General features: G+C 38.1%; 1 protein-coding gene and 1 pseudogene across 1 annotated transcript in view; one reads left to right on the top strand and one right to left on the bottom strand.

The window, feature by feature from the left end:
• The window catches only part of CALCR (calcitonin receptor), a 92,189-nt gene extending 86,009 nt beyond the window's left edge, over positions 1 to 6,180 (top strand). Inside the window, exon 14 of the mRNA XM_090287850.1 lies at positions 4,118 to 6,180. Within this exon, the coding sequence (XP_090143976.1) occupies positions 4,118 to 4,420 (303 nt within the window). The 3' untranslated portion in view covers positions 4,421 to 6,180. The remainder of the gene's footprint in view (positions 1 to 4,117) is intronic.
• Positions 6,181 to 8,701: 2,521 nt separating this feature from the next.
• On the bottom strand, positions 8,702 to 15,862 carry LOC150001529 (DNA excision repair protein ERCC-1 pseudogene; annotated as a pseudogene).
• Between the last annotated feature and the right edge of the window lie 1,984 nt (positions 15,863 to 17,846).

Below are 17,846 nucleotides of genomic sequence, written 5' to 3' on the forward strand. Positions count from 1 at the left end.
CATAGTTGAATAACAAGGACTAGAACCCCAATTTCCTGATTCTTAACTGAATGTACTGCATTATGTCTATGAGTCCTCCTAAAGCTTTGTTAATAAACTTTCTGTAGCTATATGCCACATAACTTTTAATGTAAAAGTATTCTTCGTAATATTAAATTAATTCCTCTCAAGAACAATTCTATACCAAGGCAAATCACATTTTATTAAGAGACCAACCTATTATTTTCCTGTTAGTAATTAGAAAGATTGTCTAATAATCAATTGATACTTAATCGATTCTCTACTCATTATTTCTTCAGTTGAACAATAGTTAGAGAGCACTGATACTTGGATGCTCTGTGACCTACTTATTACTCATCTCCAACCCCAGTATCTCAAGATTATTGTTATTCCTATTCTCCATTTTAGTTGGTACATTTTATTCCTTCCTTCATCCACTCATCCATCAACTCATTCATTTATTCAACAAAAATACGTTGTGCATTTACTATTGCTAGGGGCTAGACTGAATGCCAGTTGTTAAAGTGTCTCTTCCTTTTTTAAAAACTATAGTAAAAAACTAATAAACAAGAGGAGCTTAGGTCACTTCATCTTTATATCAATCTCCGTGAATGTAAGTCGTTGCTTTCTGAGTTGTTTCAGGTGGCATACAAAATAGGTATCTATTATCTAAAATAATTATATGGGGATAACATAAAAATCAGGAGGGGCATACCTTGAACACCTGAGGATAGCATGCATTTGTAAAACTACCTCAATATTTACTGTGTCTCAACTATGATGCTGTCTTTGATGTGTCAGGCATAGAAAGCAAACCCAGGGATATTCCTAACAATTGATGCTTCTAGTTCATTGGTGTATGTTATCTCTGCTTTTTGAAGTAAAGAAACCATGACCATTTTTATTAAGATCCTGTTGCTGGTGGAAGGTACAAGTGTGACATTTCTAATAACCTCTAAGTTGTGTTCTGTTTCAAATGTAATATCACAGCCCCATGGATTTACGTATCTGGGTCTGAGCTGGGCCTTCTATGAATATATTGTCTTACAACATTAAACACAGGCAGGGCACTCATATGTGCTAGAAGTTATTTCCAACTGTATGTAATATTGGATTGTGATTGAGCTTTGGCTGACTGAATATTAAGTGTTAGCAGAGACCAAGGTGGCTAATATGTCAGTTGTGCAAGGAAGATGAAGTTTTAAATTACCTATTATCAGTATGTTTTAAGTTATTTCTATTGTGGAAGTGGGTTAGTCAATGGATCAACTATAAGTTGGGAAGAAATTTGGAGAATTACAGTCACAGAGACCAGGAGATGACCAGTAAGCATGCTTATGTATCAAACATTTCCTACAACCCTTCCAAGTATGTGGACATCGACCTTCCAAACATTTCAGTAAATTATTAAGTACCTACGAGATCTCAAAAAGATGATTATGACTATAAAGATGCCCAAGCAGTAGTTCAAAACTTGAGAGAGTACTAACAATACTGTGGATTTTCTCCCTTTTTCACGCCTCTTGCTACTGGCCCTGCATTGTGGATAGAATAGTGTGTAGATCAAAGTAGCATGATCAGAAGGATCTCAACTTCTTGGATATAAATTAGAGTATATGAAAACTAAAATTTTATTTATTTGCTGTAACTTACTCATCTATTAATAAATTAGTCAATGCTGAGGTATTCAGTGCTAGATGTAGATAAACTGTCCTAACTGACTTTCTTATTCACTGTTCTATTCTTCCTCATGTCTGTCTTGGCCATTCCTCCAACCCATCCTTTTCTCTCTATCCATATTGCAGCTTATATTTGTACCTCTTCTAGTAACATGCTCAGATAACCATAGCAAAAAAAAAATTTGCATGAATCAATTTTCAACTAGTAAATAGCCCTAATAAAGAACTCAGCCAGATAAGAGCCTGAAAGTGCTAGATGATAATAAGGGAAATACTTGATTCTCCCAAATTAGCCACATTTGACTGTAAAATACTTGGGAGTCAGAGAACAGAGAGAATAGGAGGAAAAGAAGAGGATTACTGCTCCTATACACCAGCACCACCTTGGATGATTTAAATATTAATAAATCTTACCAATAGCTCTTTAAATTAGTGAATGATCCCCTTATTGTAAAGGAGAATATTCTACATTAAGTTAAAGAAAAATGTGAAGCAAACAAACTGGGACTCTAACCAAAGAGCGCAGTCTTTGGAACATATGTTCAAACACATGGTGCTGTCATCCTGCCTGTGCCATGACCACAAGAAACAAATCCTCTTTCACTTCAGTTCTAAAGTTAGTGGTCCACTCTCTATGGTGGACTCTGTGGCTGAGCGGCATGATCGGAAGCCATGGGCTTCGCCTGGAGTTGTGGTTCTGCTACATTGCAGCTGTCTGACCACAGAGACATTACATAACCTCAGCTATTGTCTGTAAAGTGAAAAAAATAGTAGAGGGGTGTTAGCACTAAATAAATTAATACTAGTCACACGCTTGGATTATGGCACACAATAAGCCCTCAAAATAAATACTAGCCAAAGTCTTTTATGCTCTCTGTGGTTCCCCTGTATGTCTTTTGTCAATGCAGAGTTTAGCCACTTAGCACTTAAAGTTTATGTCTTGTCTCTTTGAAATAAAATTACATATAAAATGCTTTGCAACAGAGCACTCATCGCCTCCAAAACAAAACAAGAAAAAAACAAAAAAACAACAACAACAACAAAAAAAAAAAACAGTTTGCTGTTGCTTCAATAATTTGGAAAACCTAGTATTCCAAATGATCAAATTAACCAAACTATTCTGACCATTTATCATCTTGAACCTTATATCTGCTCTGCTGCATGAGGTTGATCTCTCCAGCTACAAGTTTTACAACCTCTTGACTTGCTTCTCAATGAATCATTAGACTGTTGTTCTTTGTCCTGCGGAAAGTGTTTTAAATTATATGACAAACACTAGTAATTACATGGAGGGATTGTTACTCTACTACATATTTTTTAAAAGTACATGCCACAGAAATGTTTCACCTTCTTAATCATGCATATAGTTTTATAACATGAATAAACTGTACTATTGTTCATATATCCTTTCAGATTCTTACAAATGTAAAGTAGATAAAACACCTCTCCACAGTCAACTCATCACATGCTACGTCTCATGTCATATTATTTCCAGATTCCCCTTCATGTGCCCCTTAATGCTTAACTGTTGTATTCAAATGTGGCAGTGAAACAAAGGGTGTATTAATACATTGGTGCAAATATTTTGGATATTTTGTCTTCTATACTGAGCAATAGACTCTCTCTAAAATATACAATAGACATTGTAGCAATAATCTCTTATTTTTTTATTTTATTCAGCTATAGAGAAAAACAAATTTAGGAGAGGATGAAATTCACAACTAAATTGAATCTGGTTCTGTAAAATCAAGCTAGACAAGCAAGTTTACTGCCTGTGTTGTTGTTTTCCATTGTGGTTATTTTAGTTTTCATATTTAGAGCTTCCTGACTTCAGCATCTTCTCCTCCTCTTGTGTGTTATATACATTTTATCATATTTATAAAGCAAGTTTGGGAAGTTTGTTTATGTATTAGAAGTCTTTCAATAGAAAGAGATTGAAGTTTTATGCTGAAAAGTTTGTCACTCCATTAACCAGAGTTTTATCTCCAGCCATATTAGATAAAGGAAAATCAACAGAATGAGACCATTATCATAAAATCCAGAACTGTGCGCTATGGTTTACATATATAGTGTCACGATCAATAATGTGGAGATTTAGATTAAAAGCTTCTGCCTTATCAGTGGTGGTAGCAGATAAAATGTTTTCCAATTCTTTCTCGTTCATAGGATGTGCATGCCAGACATTAAGAGCTAAAGAAGAAACCTTTGCACAGTAGCGAGTTACCTTGCACACGGTAGCTTAGGCGGGTAACTCAGTGCTCCAGTTTGCAAATTCTTCTCGGCACAGCCAGAGCACATACCACACAGCCCTTTCCATCAGAATTACCATTCAACCAACCACCTTTAACCTCTAATCAGTTCCGAGAATTGTGCTCAGAAACTTGGCTCGGGTCATTTCTGACAATTATATGAAAACAAGACTCCCATTTCTCTTCCAGGTCCGAGCCACCCTGAAGCGCCAGTGGATCCAATTTAAGATCCAATGGAACCAGCGCTATGGGCGCCGCAGCAACAGGCGCCCCAATGCCAATGCCAATGCTGCCGCTGCCGCTGCCGCTGCCGCTGCCGCTGCTGCTGCCGCTGCCGCTGCCACTGCCCCTGCGGTGGAGGCTGAGGCTGATGGTCTCCCTATTTACATCTGCCATATGGAGCCGAGGAACATCGAAGCTGCCATCAACCTGGGCGAGGAGGTTTTTGAGGTTATCCCTATGGAAGTGGTAGAGCAGGAATCATGCGCTTAAATGTGAAGCAAATAGAGCATCATAATCTCTGAGCTTCATGTCCTGGGAGTAAAACCAACCATGCGTTTCAAGTGATCCCCATCCTCCCAGGAGCTTAACTTATCATTTGTGGAGAATTATTAAGTAGTTTTGTCCATAGTGAATCTGAAGAATATTCTTCTTGGTACTATTGCTATGGGAGACAGTCTAAGGAATGGAGTCTCCCACTGCCACACTTGTAAATTCCATCTTTCATCCAGTACTGAAATGCAGGTGTAATGCAAGCAAAGTATCCGAGAAAAACACAATTCAATTGACCTAGTTCAGATACAGGGTGCTCCTTGTTAATCTTGAGCCATTTATACCTTTAAAAATTAAAATCACTGTCAATATTTTTATTTTTAACTCTAAAATTTGAATTAGAATATTTCTGTATTTGGCTATGGATCTGATTTTTAATTTTTTATTTTAATCAATTCTGATATTACTCAGATGTGTTACCATTCACACAATGTAAACCACACAAATTACAAGGCGACCTCTATAAGACAAAGTGGCTTTCTAATATAGAGATGACTCAGAATGTGGGGAGAAGACCTGCACTTGGCAGGGAGATATGCAATGCTTTGAATGAAAAAGAAATTGAGTCAATTTGCTTGAAATATTAGATGAGCCAACTTGTTAATTGGTTTATTAATATTGTATACTCAGCGTGGTTTTAGATAATCCTGTCCACTAGGCAGTTCTAACCTTTGTGTTGAATGTGCTTTGGTCACTAACATTGATAAATTGGGAGGTCACAAAAAATCCTTTGCTAAATTTTTCACAAAACTGCCAAAAATGTAATTCCTATCAGAAGAGAATATTCTCTTTAAAGAGAGTTTTCTACTTTCCTAAGCTCCAGGATTTATAAAGCAAACTACTCCAAAGTTTATAAAGCTGATTACCTCTTGCCCTTGGGTGCTACCTAGCAGTACAAGATACATTTTAACACTGGTATTCAAAGGACTCCATATAAGTTCATTCACTGCCTTCCACCCAGCTTCAAAGCTTAACAAGATCTCAGTCTTTTCCAGGAAGATTCAGCAGGGCTAATTATAAGTTTATAGATGACCTCTTGTTTGCTGTGATAAGCAAAACCAGAGGAGGGGGGAAAATGTAACCACTACAAGTTTAAACATATACCAATTCATTTAAAATTAAAATAGTTTCTCATTGCAGCCCAAAATTATATTCCCATGTCTCTCTTTACTTCCTCAGTATAAAATCTTCAAAAATCTCCAAATAAACCAGTATTATTACTGGCACCTGAAATCAATTTGCAATAGTAATCAGAGTTATCATTATTTAATTTGTAGGCTAAATGAAAAGATACATTGAAACTCTTTAAATCTCAAGTCTCATCTTGACATCTTATGCCACTGCCTTTGGAAGTGATTTAGTTGGGGAAAGACAAGAAATTTGTTCTGGTTACATAGTGTACCCCCCAAAATTATATTCTTTCAGAAAATATTTTGGATACTAAAGTAGCTTAAGTCTCCTTTACTGAATGTAAGGGAGGAGTTAAAAAGAAGGTATTTTTCCAATCACAGTGTTTATGTAATGGTGTTCTATTTTTGTTTACAAACATGGAAAATTGTGTATTTCAGGCAGCTCTAGTACAAATGTGATAATATATTGCTAAAATATTGTAGATGTTATTAAGCTAATATAGTAGGGGCTGCATAAAAGAAAATTGCTTATTTTAGTATTGCACATCATGCCAAAATTATGTGAAATGCTTATGCTATGTATATGTATAAATTAATACATTGTATGTGATAAGCAAAAAGGTGTATATTTGTGTATTTTTTTTAAAGAAATATATTCTTCATCTTCTCATTCATTCATCTCGTCTCCTGCTCATTTCATGTCCTTTTTCATTTCAGTCATGGGTGGCTAACATCTCATCTGACTAGTACTGCAGGCGAGAGGAAGATAATCCAAAGTATAGGTTAGAAAACCATGTGCAAAACAGTAAATTTATTATCTTTTTAGTTTAACCATCTTTAGTCTTCAATCTGACTATAAACTCTGTGGCACATTTCCCATATCCTTGATAATTCAAATACCACATACAACTGTCAATTTATATTGTATAAGTTTGGGAAGCACAACAAAGCAAAGAAATCCAGGGCCAGAAAGTATCATACCCTTTTATTTTTCTTAGATTTTTTTTTTATCCTGAGACCAGACCTGAACTGTCCAACATCACATCAGATCATTAGAATTGTTACAATCATTGATTTCTAATATCGTTTGAGAGACTAAAGCAGGATAAAAGGCAACTAATTAAATATCATTAGAAAGCATAAAGGTCACTATTGGAAAGATGTTCAGATCTGGAAAGCATGGAACAGAAAAAAATGAGGGTTAAATGAGAACTGTGCTGGACTAACAAAGAGGAGTAGGAGCAATTTGTAGGTTCCTCACACTGCAATAACATCCAAAATCATTGGTCTCATGAGATCTGGAGAACTTTTTCAAAAATGATACATAAGTGAAACATCTTTCCCTTTATGTGCCAGTGAGTGATATACCCTTGTGATTCTGAAGAACAAAAATAATTTTGCATCATACCATAAAATCTGATTCTTCAAGGGAGTAAATTGAAGTCTGATGGTCAGCTGCCACCTGCTTTGATCCCAGCTACAAAGTGATCCAAAATAGGCCTTTGGGTTCACATGGCTACTATGGGGTCCTGAGGAAGAAAAGGTGTTAAAAAAGACATGACAAAAGTGCTGTCATCATGGAGCTCCAACCTGTCTCATGCATCCCTTCATTCATTATCACTGATGTTTCATATACCTTTCATTCAGCTACACAACACACGCTTATTAATGGTAGTTATCATGGTAAAGTTTCTTTGCAGGGGCAATTGCTTCTTTTCTGTGTCAATGGTAAAGATCAAAACCTGCTCAGTGAACCATTATCCTAAAACCATAACCACTGACATTTTGGGTGGAACAACAAAGCGGCGTGTGGGTTTGGATGTGGTAGCGATCGGGTAAACTCAGAAGCAAACTTCATCTGTTATCTTGAGAGAGGAGACAAGCTGTCTCGCTCCTAACTTAAGCTCAGTAAAATTGATTTTACTTAGCTAACCCATAGATAACTTGTGTGGGGTGGAGAGGTTGAGGAAACTAAGTGAAAGCGTGAAGAAAAAGGATAATACCTATGTGTAAGGACAAAGGAAGGTAGAAAAGCCACATCTGAAAATTAAGAACTATATTTCTGATAGCTTTTATTCCTCCAGACATATTGATAGAGTTAACCTCTGTTTAATATCTGAATAATGTGAAACACAGAAGAAGGGCAAACCAGCCATTGAAACTGAAAACTAACAAGTCAAGAAGATTTTCTAATATCGTACCTTCCCTCCACATGGATTAGCAAGCATCTCTGAAAGATGTCCAAAATTTTTCCATTATCTTAAGCATTGACCAGCCAGTCTCTTGAGTCACTGGTTAGTGCTCATTTTGCATTTACAGAAATTCAATGTCTTCAATCTAACTTCCCCAGAAACCCTCCTTCTGAGACTCAAACTGTGCCCTCGCTCTTTCCACTTCTTACTAGCAATGCCACACTGCATGTCACCGCTGTTTTCTTTATGTAAGAGATTCCTTATCTTACTTTAATTTGGAGAAATTACTCCCGAATAAAATCTCAGAGTATTACTAGTGAGGTGCTGAACAGATATTCAATAAAACCAGTTGAGATGTCTTTCATGAATAAAAAATAAATAAAAGCGACGCTGTTCAGAATAGATCAGGAACCCGGTTTCCATCTGACTCTGCCAGACTGGCTGATCAAAACTAGCACACCAGTCTCTCACACAGAGGCCCTCCACCTAAACACACACCCAGCTACAAACTCAAAATCTTTGCATAGCGGGGTAGGTGGTTAGCCGCAGGGCAGCAAGCCTTTCTCTGAAGGTAGCGATCCTGCAATGCACCTGCGCTTTATAGATTCTGTATGCTGTCATCACAAGAGGGGGATTATGGGGCTCAACATTACAGAGAGCATCCCTTAAATAGCGATCATTTGACAACAAACAACAATAACAAAAACACTTCAGTCAATATAGACCTAGAGACATCAGCCTATTTACTCTTTATAACAACCCAAACTAGTTTTATCCCCATGTTAGTGATGAGAAAACCAACTGGAAGAGATGTGAAATCATGTGTCCACCACAGACACACAGTAAATGGCTGAGCTAGGATTTGAATCAGGAGTGCCAATGCCTCTGTTTTTTTTTTTTTAACCTGGAAAATGCTTTTTTATTAAAAAGAGGGCATCCTTGGCACCTGAAGTCCTTGGGGGCACTTTCAAGAAGGCCTCATGTAAGACATCAAACAGACTGTGGGCTGTCTGGGGCTCCAGGCCCTGGCACAAGGCAAGATCTTCCCATGATGCACCTGTGAGCTGTTCCAGAGACCCAAAAGTAGTCAGGAGGGTCTGACTATCTGTTCGGTGGGCTGACTTCACGGAGGAAAGACATTCAGTAACCTGGGGCATGAAGTCTCGCTCCAGTTCTCCATCAGGAGGTCTGCCAGGTTCTGCTGTAGGCCTTGTAGGCCTCCAGGCAACCCCAGCCTCCTCGGGGCCCCAGGCAAGGACCAGGGAGCAGTCGGCCAGGAGGCACACTTCAGCAACTCCTTGAGGGACTGCTGAGGATCTTTCATGTCCACATGGGTGAGCAGGACCCGCAGGACGGAGCTTTTCGCAGGCTCCACAGACACTCGTGGATATAGTCTGGGTGGAAGTAAGCTGTGGTGGTGGTGGCTAAAGAAGAGGGCACAGGTGCTCTGGCCCAGCATGTAGCCAGGAACCATGTCGCCAGATTCCCAAGGCACATTGCACACACGCTTCAGCCTCTGCCAGGGGCTCCCAATGATACTGTTGGATTTTGCTTCCAGTATGGGGGTCTGGGTGGGGAGGTCTTTCCTGCCTGAGGTTCTGGACCCATGGAGTGTGTGGCTCCAGCCCCTCCTGCAGATCCTGAGGTGGCATACTCAGAGTAGGTCTGAGGGGCTGCTTGGCTCTGTGTGGATCTGAATCAGGGCTTGGCCCAGGAGGGACCTCATCCTCATCTGGTGTATGAGGAATTTCTTCGGGCAGGTGGCCCAACAGGCTACCACACTCCCTCTTCATCCATCACAAGCTTATTCTTAGGCCTTCTCATCCCAGAGCCATGGGGAAAAGATCCAGGTGTCCCCTGCTGGCCTGGCCCTAATGCTTCTGCTTTTGAAAATTGCCATCTTGATTGGCCCTACTATACCATCCTGCCTCTCGAAGCGAAACTGTTCCCCCTTAACTTTAAAGGATACCAGATGGTTGTCTCCTCATGGTTGAGAAGACAGGGATTGTTTGCAATATATATATTTCCACTCCAAAATTAATTTAATTCATGGCCCATAAGTTCCTTCAAATGAAGGATTTCATCCTTCAGATGAAATCTATCTTTGTGTAGTTTGAAAGGATTTCTTTCTATAGTAATGATTTCTTTCTATAGCCAGAGTTTTGCACACACTGTGCTGGTTTTTAGTATCTCTACTTCCAAGGTGGTCCTTGTGTAGATATCCGGGAGACAAAACATGTTTTGGGCAATATTTCATGGTCCCTCCTTGAACACACCTGGCCTCATTTAAGGCTTGCTATGGAGCTGGGTAAGAGTAGGCAGGGCTGCTCTTAGCACTGCTTGTAGTAAGACTTTCAATCACTGGTTTTCTAGAATTGAGTCCTGAATAGTTGGGATGGGGGGGACCATATACATTTATTCACCCATTTGATTAGGCACCAGGTAGTGAAGAGAGGTGGAGGATGGAGAAGGAAGCACAGAGAACTATAGGCAGCCATGATGACAAACTAGCTAGGGCTGTTGGCACCCTCTCCAGATTACCAACCCTGGACAAGCTATAAAAGCAGAGGGAACACATGCATTTCAGGAATCAGTAATTAATGAAACCAGGAAAGGAAAATAAGAAAGTTGGATAGACAACAGTAGTATAGAGAGCTGGTGTGTGTGTGTGTATTTAAAAATATATAGAGACTAGAATAGCATACTGAGAATGGCTGAGAATTTCTGGAATAAATCTTCAATTTGCCTATAAAATCAATAGTGGGCCTGATGAGAAAAGGGGACAGAGCATCCAAAGAAGCCAGCATGGCAACCATGAAGCTCTCTGAGCAAGATACAGCACACTGTGAAGACATATACACAGCTGGAATTCCTATCTCTGTTAGTAATTAATTAGGTAATTCAGATTAATTCTTTCTCAGGGAACAACTATTGAATACCAACCTTGAAAAAATATTAAGATGATCATATGAAAAAACACATGAGAACAAGAAAGAAACAAATCACAAAATCAAAACTGAAGGAAAAATACTAACCTGGAGAATAGGTACTCACAGAAGGCAACTGCATGATGAGGGTATTTGCCAGTGTGAACCTTAATTTTGGCAAAGAGATCAGACAACTAACAGAAAAAAAATTTCCTCCCCACCATGAGCTGGCATCCCCAGAAGATCACGCCATCAGAATTCAGGATGAGAGCAAATTAAAGTGCAATTACTTTTCTGAAATTACATCCCATCCCACTCTTCATGATAAACTAGAAAATTTCAACTTCTCATCACCCACCCACTCTGGGCGGGTCACATCTTCACTTGGACTGGGCCCCTTCCAAGGTGAACCTGGGGACAGAGCACTGTTGCCACACTAGAAGTGAAGTGCAGAGACCTTTCCTGCACTGCATCAGGCAAGGCAGCTACAACCAGTCTCACAATGATGGGCTTCTTGGTGAAGGTCAAATATCAGTCTTTCTCCTCTTAAGCTTTTTAAAAATTTTTATTATTTTTCAATTACAGTTGACATTTAATATTATATTAGTTTTAGGTGTGCAGCATTGTGGTTATTTATATAATTTACAAAGTGATTTCCCCCGTTTAGTACCCAGCTGGCACCACACATAGTTATTACAATATTATTGGCTGTATTCCCTATGCTGTATGTACTTTACTTCCCCATTTATGCTTCTTTAAGCACCTCAAGTTTTCTTCTCTGAGTGGCTCTTCTTTCAGTATTTCTAACTGGGTTTTGATGGGGAGGAAACAACCACCTTCCTTCTGCCATTGATGGGAAAGGGAGGGGAGCAGGAGGCCTTGAATATCCACAACTTCCCTAAGAAACCCTTTCTCCTGAGGCTTCTTTACCTCAACTCTTTTATACTCTCCACGTGTATCATAGGACAATGTTGGAAAACTAATTTGCAATCCCTAGGGACCTCCAGTGTGGGCTAACTTTCATTTCAGGATATTCTGTAGGAATATTGGACACCTATCATATTGTTCTTGGCCATTGTAGTCTCAGTCAAAACTAGGTCATAATGAGGGCTATCTTGACATTCTATTTATAATACTTACTAATATACATATGCATGAATTTCACAGACTTTATCTGGAGGCAGGTTGGTATAAAGAAAAGAACACAGATTCTAGTGATGGATAAAATCTGGTTCAAATTTAATCTTGGCCACGTAGTAAACATGTATCATATTCCTCATCTATTAAATGTAGCTATCAAACCTTACAGCATTTTGAAAATTCAACTAGATAATAAGTAAATGTGTATAAGAACATTACTGACTCATTACAGGAAGTCAACAAATCCTTATCCTCTCCCAAGTTTCTGAGATAGACATTGTGATCACCAATTTCCTAAGGACGTCACATCAGGAAGTAAATGACAGACCGTTCTCAACCACAGGCCTTCTCATTTCAAATGTCACTCTTTTACTACATCAGCTTGCCCTTATTTAGAAAGCTCAAGACTGTGATACATGCTTCAGATCAATATCGTTCTTCATTGACTGTTCCTAGTCTGTGAAATGTTGTAGAGATGGTGGAGGACACATTCCTAAACCTGCTCAGGTACTCTAAACCACGGTGGTTTAGATATTCATAATGCATCCTGAATAAACCTCTTTTATTCAGAATTTTGATTAGTTAGCAAATTCACAATAAGTTGAAAATCAGTTAAAAGTTCAATTCTCAGTTCTGGAGAGGGCTGTTGATGATTATATTTATAGAGACTGATGCGCTGAGAACATGATTGAGAATTGTCAAGTTCCAAACACCATCATTAACGTGTATAAATTACTTCTGCATTCAAGATGTTCAAAGCCTTTACATTTGTAGGTATCTTTATTCAAACAAAGTAAATAAGACATTGGTCTCATTTGCAGATTTTAAAGGAACAGGTTGGGATTGCGGCAGACATTGCAAGTGTCATTTGGTCCTTTCTTTAAGAAAAGACCTGCTGCTCAGGTGTGTGGTTATCTTGCTGTCACCAGCTGTTAGTATCAAGTCTCCTCATCTTTGGAGCTGAGCACACAGTCTTTGCAGAGTGGCCCCTGCCAAGGACTAGATGGTATTAGATCTCCTTAAAGTTTAAGAAGCTAAAACATGCAAGAAAAGAACTCAAAGCTCAAAATCCTAAGATTTTTGTCATTTTCCCAATCTTTATAGTTGTCTCACCCACACGTACCTTAACAGCATTTTTTATAACTCAGTCACATTATTGTTCCAAAGTATTTAACTTAGCTTTCTTAAATACAACCTGCTTTTCACTCCTTTATTTAGCTTTATGTGATACTTAGTTAAATTATGTAATCGCAAGAGCAAGAGCAACCAGTATCAAATGATTTTGGAGCAAACAACTATTAAGCGTGCAAACTTGTCACAGTCTTCTTAAATTTTAATGTGTTTACAAATCACCTGGGGATTGTTAATATAGGGCAGGTCTGGAGTTGAGACCTAAAATGCATCTCTAACAAGGTGATTCCAGGTGATCACCCAGTCAATACTAACGCTGTTGGTCCTCAACCACACCATCTGGACCAGCTTCTAGCCTGGTGCACTCAGCCTGCCAGGGAATCTACTGGCATATTTTCCAGAGGGAAGGAAGAGCATGGCTTAGCTGGAAAACCAGGAGAGCTCCTTCAATAATGATAAATGAGCTTTGAATTTGGTCACACACTATGCTAAGTGCTTTACATATGTTATTTTATTTCATTTCCTGAAACACTATATCAAGGAAGATATTATTCCAATTCAATGGATGACAAAAGTAAGGCTCAGCCAACTAACTAGCTCAATGTCACACAACCAGTAAGTGGCAAGAGACACTCTGACAAGAAGAGAGCAGCAACCCTTATTTCCAGTTAAGATTTTGAAAATCAACTCAAGAGAAGGAAATATAACCAGCCTGAGGAGAACACCAGCCCACCCCCTCCATTTCTTTAGATTATAGTTCGAGGAATTTTTCCCAAAGGGAATGTGAAGCAAAAGAGAGAATGGCAAAGTATTCAAATTCTGAGACTTCTGAGAAGATTCTAGGGGAGGTAAGCCCATGTTGTACTTCATTTACTAAAGGCAAAATGCTTATCCTTTTCATGTTTGAAATTCTGTCTTATTTCTTAACTTAAAGTGTTTGTGGAGTTTTCAGTGCTCATGAATCAAACATACATATCACATTAGCCCTAAGAGGAATGCAGTGTCAAAAATAGTAAATATAAGGATGCCACCAAACACAAATTGAGTTTTTCTGAATCCTAAATATCTACTAAATTGCTGAATAATACAGTCCTTTAAAAATCTAGACGAGGCCCTGACTGGTGTGGCTCAACTGGTTGGGCATCATCCTGCAAAGCAAAATGTCACTAGATCAATTCCCAGTGAGGGCATATGCCTGGGTTGCAGATTTGGTCCCCAGTCTGGGAGCGTAAAAGAAGCAACTGTTTATGTTTCTCTCTCACATGGATGTTTGCCTTCTTCTCTTTCGTCCTCCCTTCCTCTTGATCAAAAATACAAATAATAAAATCTTTCATCTTTATTAGTAAAGTCCTAAAAAAAAAAGACATTTATATTTTAACCTATTCTTTGAATCACTATCCTATCTCCCATAAGAGGGGAAAAAAAGCAACACAATTAAATGAGATCCATGGGCCAAGAAAGCAGTATCCAGCTGGTTTTAAATCACCTCTCCTGAACTATGGTACAACTAATAGTAATTTTCGATTCCACAATATTTTTCTATGTCAGTTATATTAATTACTAGTTAACAGAACTTACAAGACTATATTTAACTTCCTAATCACTTTTTCTTTTCTTTTTTTAAAGGGTGCTTGTTTGTAAACATAATTCCTGCCAGGATATCACATTGTTTGAAATTTTCACCTTGTAAATCATTTTATATTAAGACTCTCTTGAGGAAGACTATTGTCAAATGCAAATTCCTTAGCCAGAAAGGTTAACACAATAATAAATAACAACACATATATTTACACATGTAGTTTATCAAATTTTGAGCAAAGGACTAGATCAAGAAATGGAATTCTAAACAGAGAAGTTCAGCAGGAAAGAACAAGAAGAGCCAAGATCCTGTAAGAATCTGTGAAGGACTGGATTCAATGAGGTTGCTTGGCAAGGCTGTGTGCTTGGCAAGGGTGTGGCAGCAAGGAGAGGAGAAATAGGTAGCCCTTAAGAGGGAAAGGAAAAGGGCCTACCTCATAATTTGATGTCATGTTAACTCAAGTCTTTCACTTCCCAGGGAAGGAGTAGCACACTCTGTTGATATTTTAGATTCCCCCCAAGCTGGAAGGAAGCCAAGCAAGTGAGATGAGCCAAGAGACAAAGCATGGGCTTCACTTTTGAATTCCAATCTGGAAGGCACCCAGAAAGAGCCACTGAACTGTCAAAGAATTTTTAAGTCAGGATCATGTTTGATCAAGTAAACAGAGATCAAATGTACAGAGCTGACTCAAAGCTGGCTGAGAAGACAGGAAATAGACAATTATTTAATCCATCTACACTGGATAGTAAACAATAGGTAGTCTTGCCTACAACAAACAACATTGTGGGGAATCTGGCCTTTTTTAAAAAACATAAACCTCACTTCCAGGAAAATGGAGTACATGTACATTTCTTATGGTGGCTCTAATGCCATGGTAGGCAAACCAAAATCTAAGCTTGTAAATGCCTCAAAGTTACAAAATCAAAATGCTAAGATCAACTAGCTGCAAAGAGTCAACAAGGCTTTAAGTTCTAGCCAATCAGGTATTTCCTTCCTTTGCTTCTGCATGTCTTTCTCCTGACACCTGTCAGGAAGCACTGCTCACCATTTGTGATTTTGGAATTGATTTTTGTTCAAATAAATTTGTAAAATGTTTAATATGCCTCTGTTTAGCAATCTTTGACATGTTCCCGTGGGTTCACTTATCCAGTTTTAATTGGTCTTGTGCTTTCCACAACCCCAGTGAGCTGCCATCCTGAGATAAAGCTGGCTCTACCTACCACACAGGGTTCCCTCAATAGTGCTGCTGCCTCCTGGGAGCCTGAGGAGCCCCCAAGTGTCATATCGGCTCTAAGTGTTGGTCTGGTCTTTCCAAGCTGGCTATCAGCCTTCTGATGTATCTTCCCCCATGAATGAGATTTTCAAAGCCTTTCATCATGTCTGCTACATATCTCTGAACTCCTTTCATTTTGCCCACATTTCTCCTGAAATGAGATGGTCAGGACTGAATACATTACTCATCAAAGTAGAACGAAAGGAACACAGTGCCTCCCAAAATAGTGATAGAGTTCCTTGGGCTACGCTTTTTAATAAGTCTTTAAAATCCATCTCTGACTTAAGACTTAAGTATAATTTTCTGTCTACCAATAACTTCAATTGCATTTCTGTTCCCTGAGTTTTTCCTTCTAGCTCAAGAATTATTTGTGAAAGTATTTCTCTGGGTGGACTAGCTTCAGTTTTTAATATTTATATCATTTCCATAATCTTAATTTAAAAATTTTCAATTTTAAAAATGTATTTTTCAATCTGAACATGACCAATATTATGCATAAGTGAAAATTTTAAAAGTACTTTTAAAAAAGTATAATCTCCAGCCCTGGCCAGGTAGCTAAGTGGGTTGGAACATCAACCCAATATGCCAAGGTGGTTGGTTCAATCCCTAGTCAGGACACATACAAGAATCAACCACTGAATGCATCAATAAGGGGAACAACAAATCTCTCTCTCAAATGAATAAATAAAAAAAAATTTAATGAGAAAAAAAGTAAAATCTTTTAGGAATGTCCTATTCAAAACGGTCTTTTTTGGAGAGTGCCAAACTAAATCTATTTGCACAAATTCCTATGGATTGCTTTTTAAAAACAGTATAAAAAGGCATTAGAATTAGCCTTTTGCTTTGACATAGCATCAAAATAACAAAGCGTTTTTCAATGTACAATCTTGGGTTTCTTTGTAAGGCAAAAATGTTCCCATGTGTACTGATCTAAGGGTGATTATTCTGTTCCTGACTATTTGAATAATGAAGTTCATATAATTTTAGAATCTTTAAGTAATGTGAAATAATCAATAAAAATAATTTTTCAAAGAATATTATGAGTTCAAAAGGTATATGGACTTAGTGATTTCCTTAATAAGAAAACACTCCATGTGCTGTAGTAAGTATGAAAAAAATTTAATTGTTTCTAGCATCAAACAAACAAACAAGCAAACCTTCTTACCCATTCAGGCAGCAGAGGAAGGCAGGGTAATGTCAGCCTGAGAGCAGATAATTTGCCAAAAGCAAGGAAACACACTTTCATTAAGAAAGGTCTTGTAACCACAAAAAGAACTATCAAAAACAAGAGGCTGTGATGTGACAAAGAACAACTGTAATTGCTGGGCCTTAAAAAAATTATAAATTGTGCCCTTTGGATACTCAACATAATATTTATCAACAGTGAATGAGGACAAAAAATTGTTCAGAAAGGAGAGATTATATCAGACAAATGTCTGTCTAAACGGATCTGGCAGTAAATGTTTTCCTTTAAAAAAAAAAAAATCACAGGTCAATTCCTGGTAAAGAGCAACTCTGATCGATTGATTTTACTTAACTGAAGCACTTATTCATTTTTCACCTTAAAGATTTCAGAATATTCTATGTTCATTCCAAATAGGTAGATCGAGTATAATAAAAATGGGTTAACATCAATCATCCTCCTGGGAAAGAACTGAGTATAAAGTAATGTAACTCCTGTGCCTTTGACACCACACATATATGGCGGTTAGTTTATTCTTCCCACGGATGGTGTAAATAACATGATCTGATTTTAAGTGGCTTAGTGTTGTCACTCTTTCTAAGGAAGTTTCAAAGGTTTTTTGAAAAATGCAATCAATAACATTCCCTGCTGATAGACGACAACCTATTTACATCTGGTTTCCCACCTTTTGATGACTCACCTTGATTTAAGACCTAGCCAGTGTACGAAAATTCCTAAACTTGTGTACGGAGTAAAGATACTTTGGGGCTTCCTTCCTCAATAACCTAATGCTCAATTAACATTCGGCCAA

The sequence above is a fragment of the Furipterus horrens genome, unplaced genomic scaffold (assembly GCF_987537825.1).
Source record: "Furipterus horrens unplaced genomic scaffold, mFurHor1.1.pri manual_scaffold_9, whole genome shotgun sequence".
NCBI classification, from domain to species: domain Eukaryota; kingdom Metazoa; phylum Chordata; class Mammalia; order Chiroptera; family Furipteridae; genus Furipterus; species Furipterus horrens.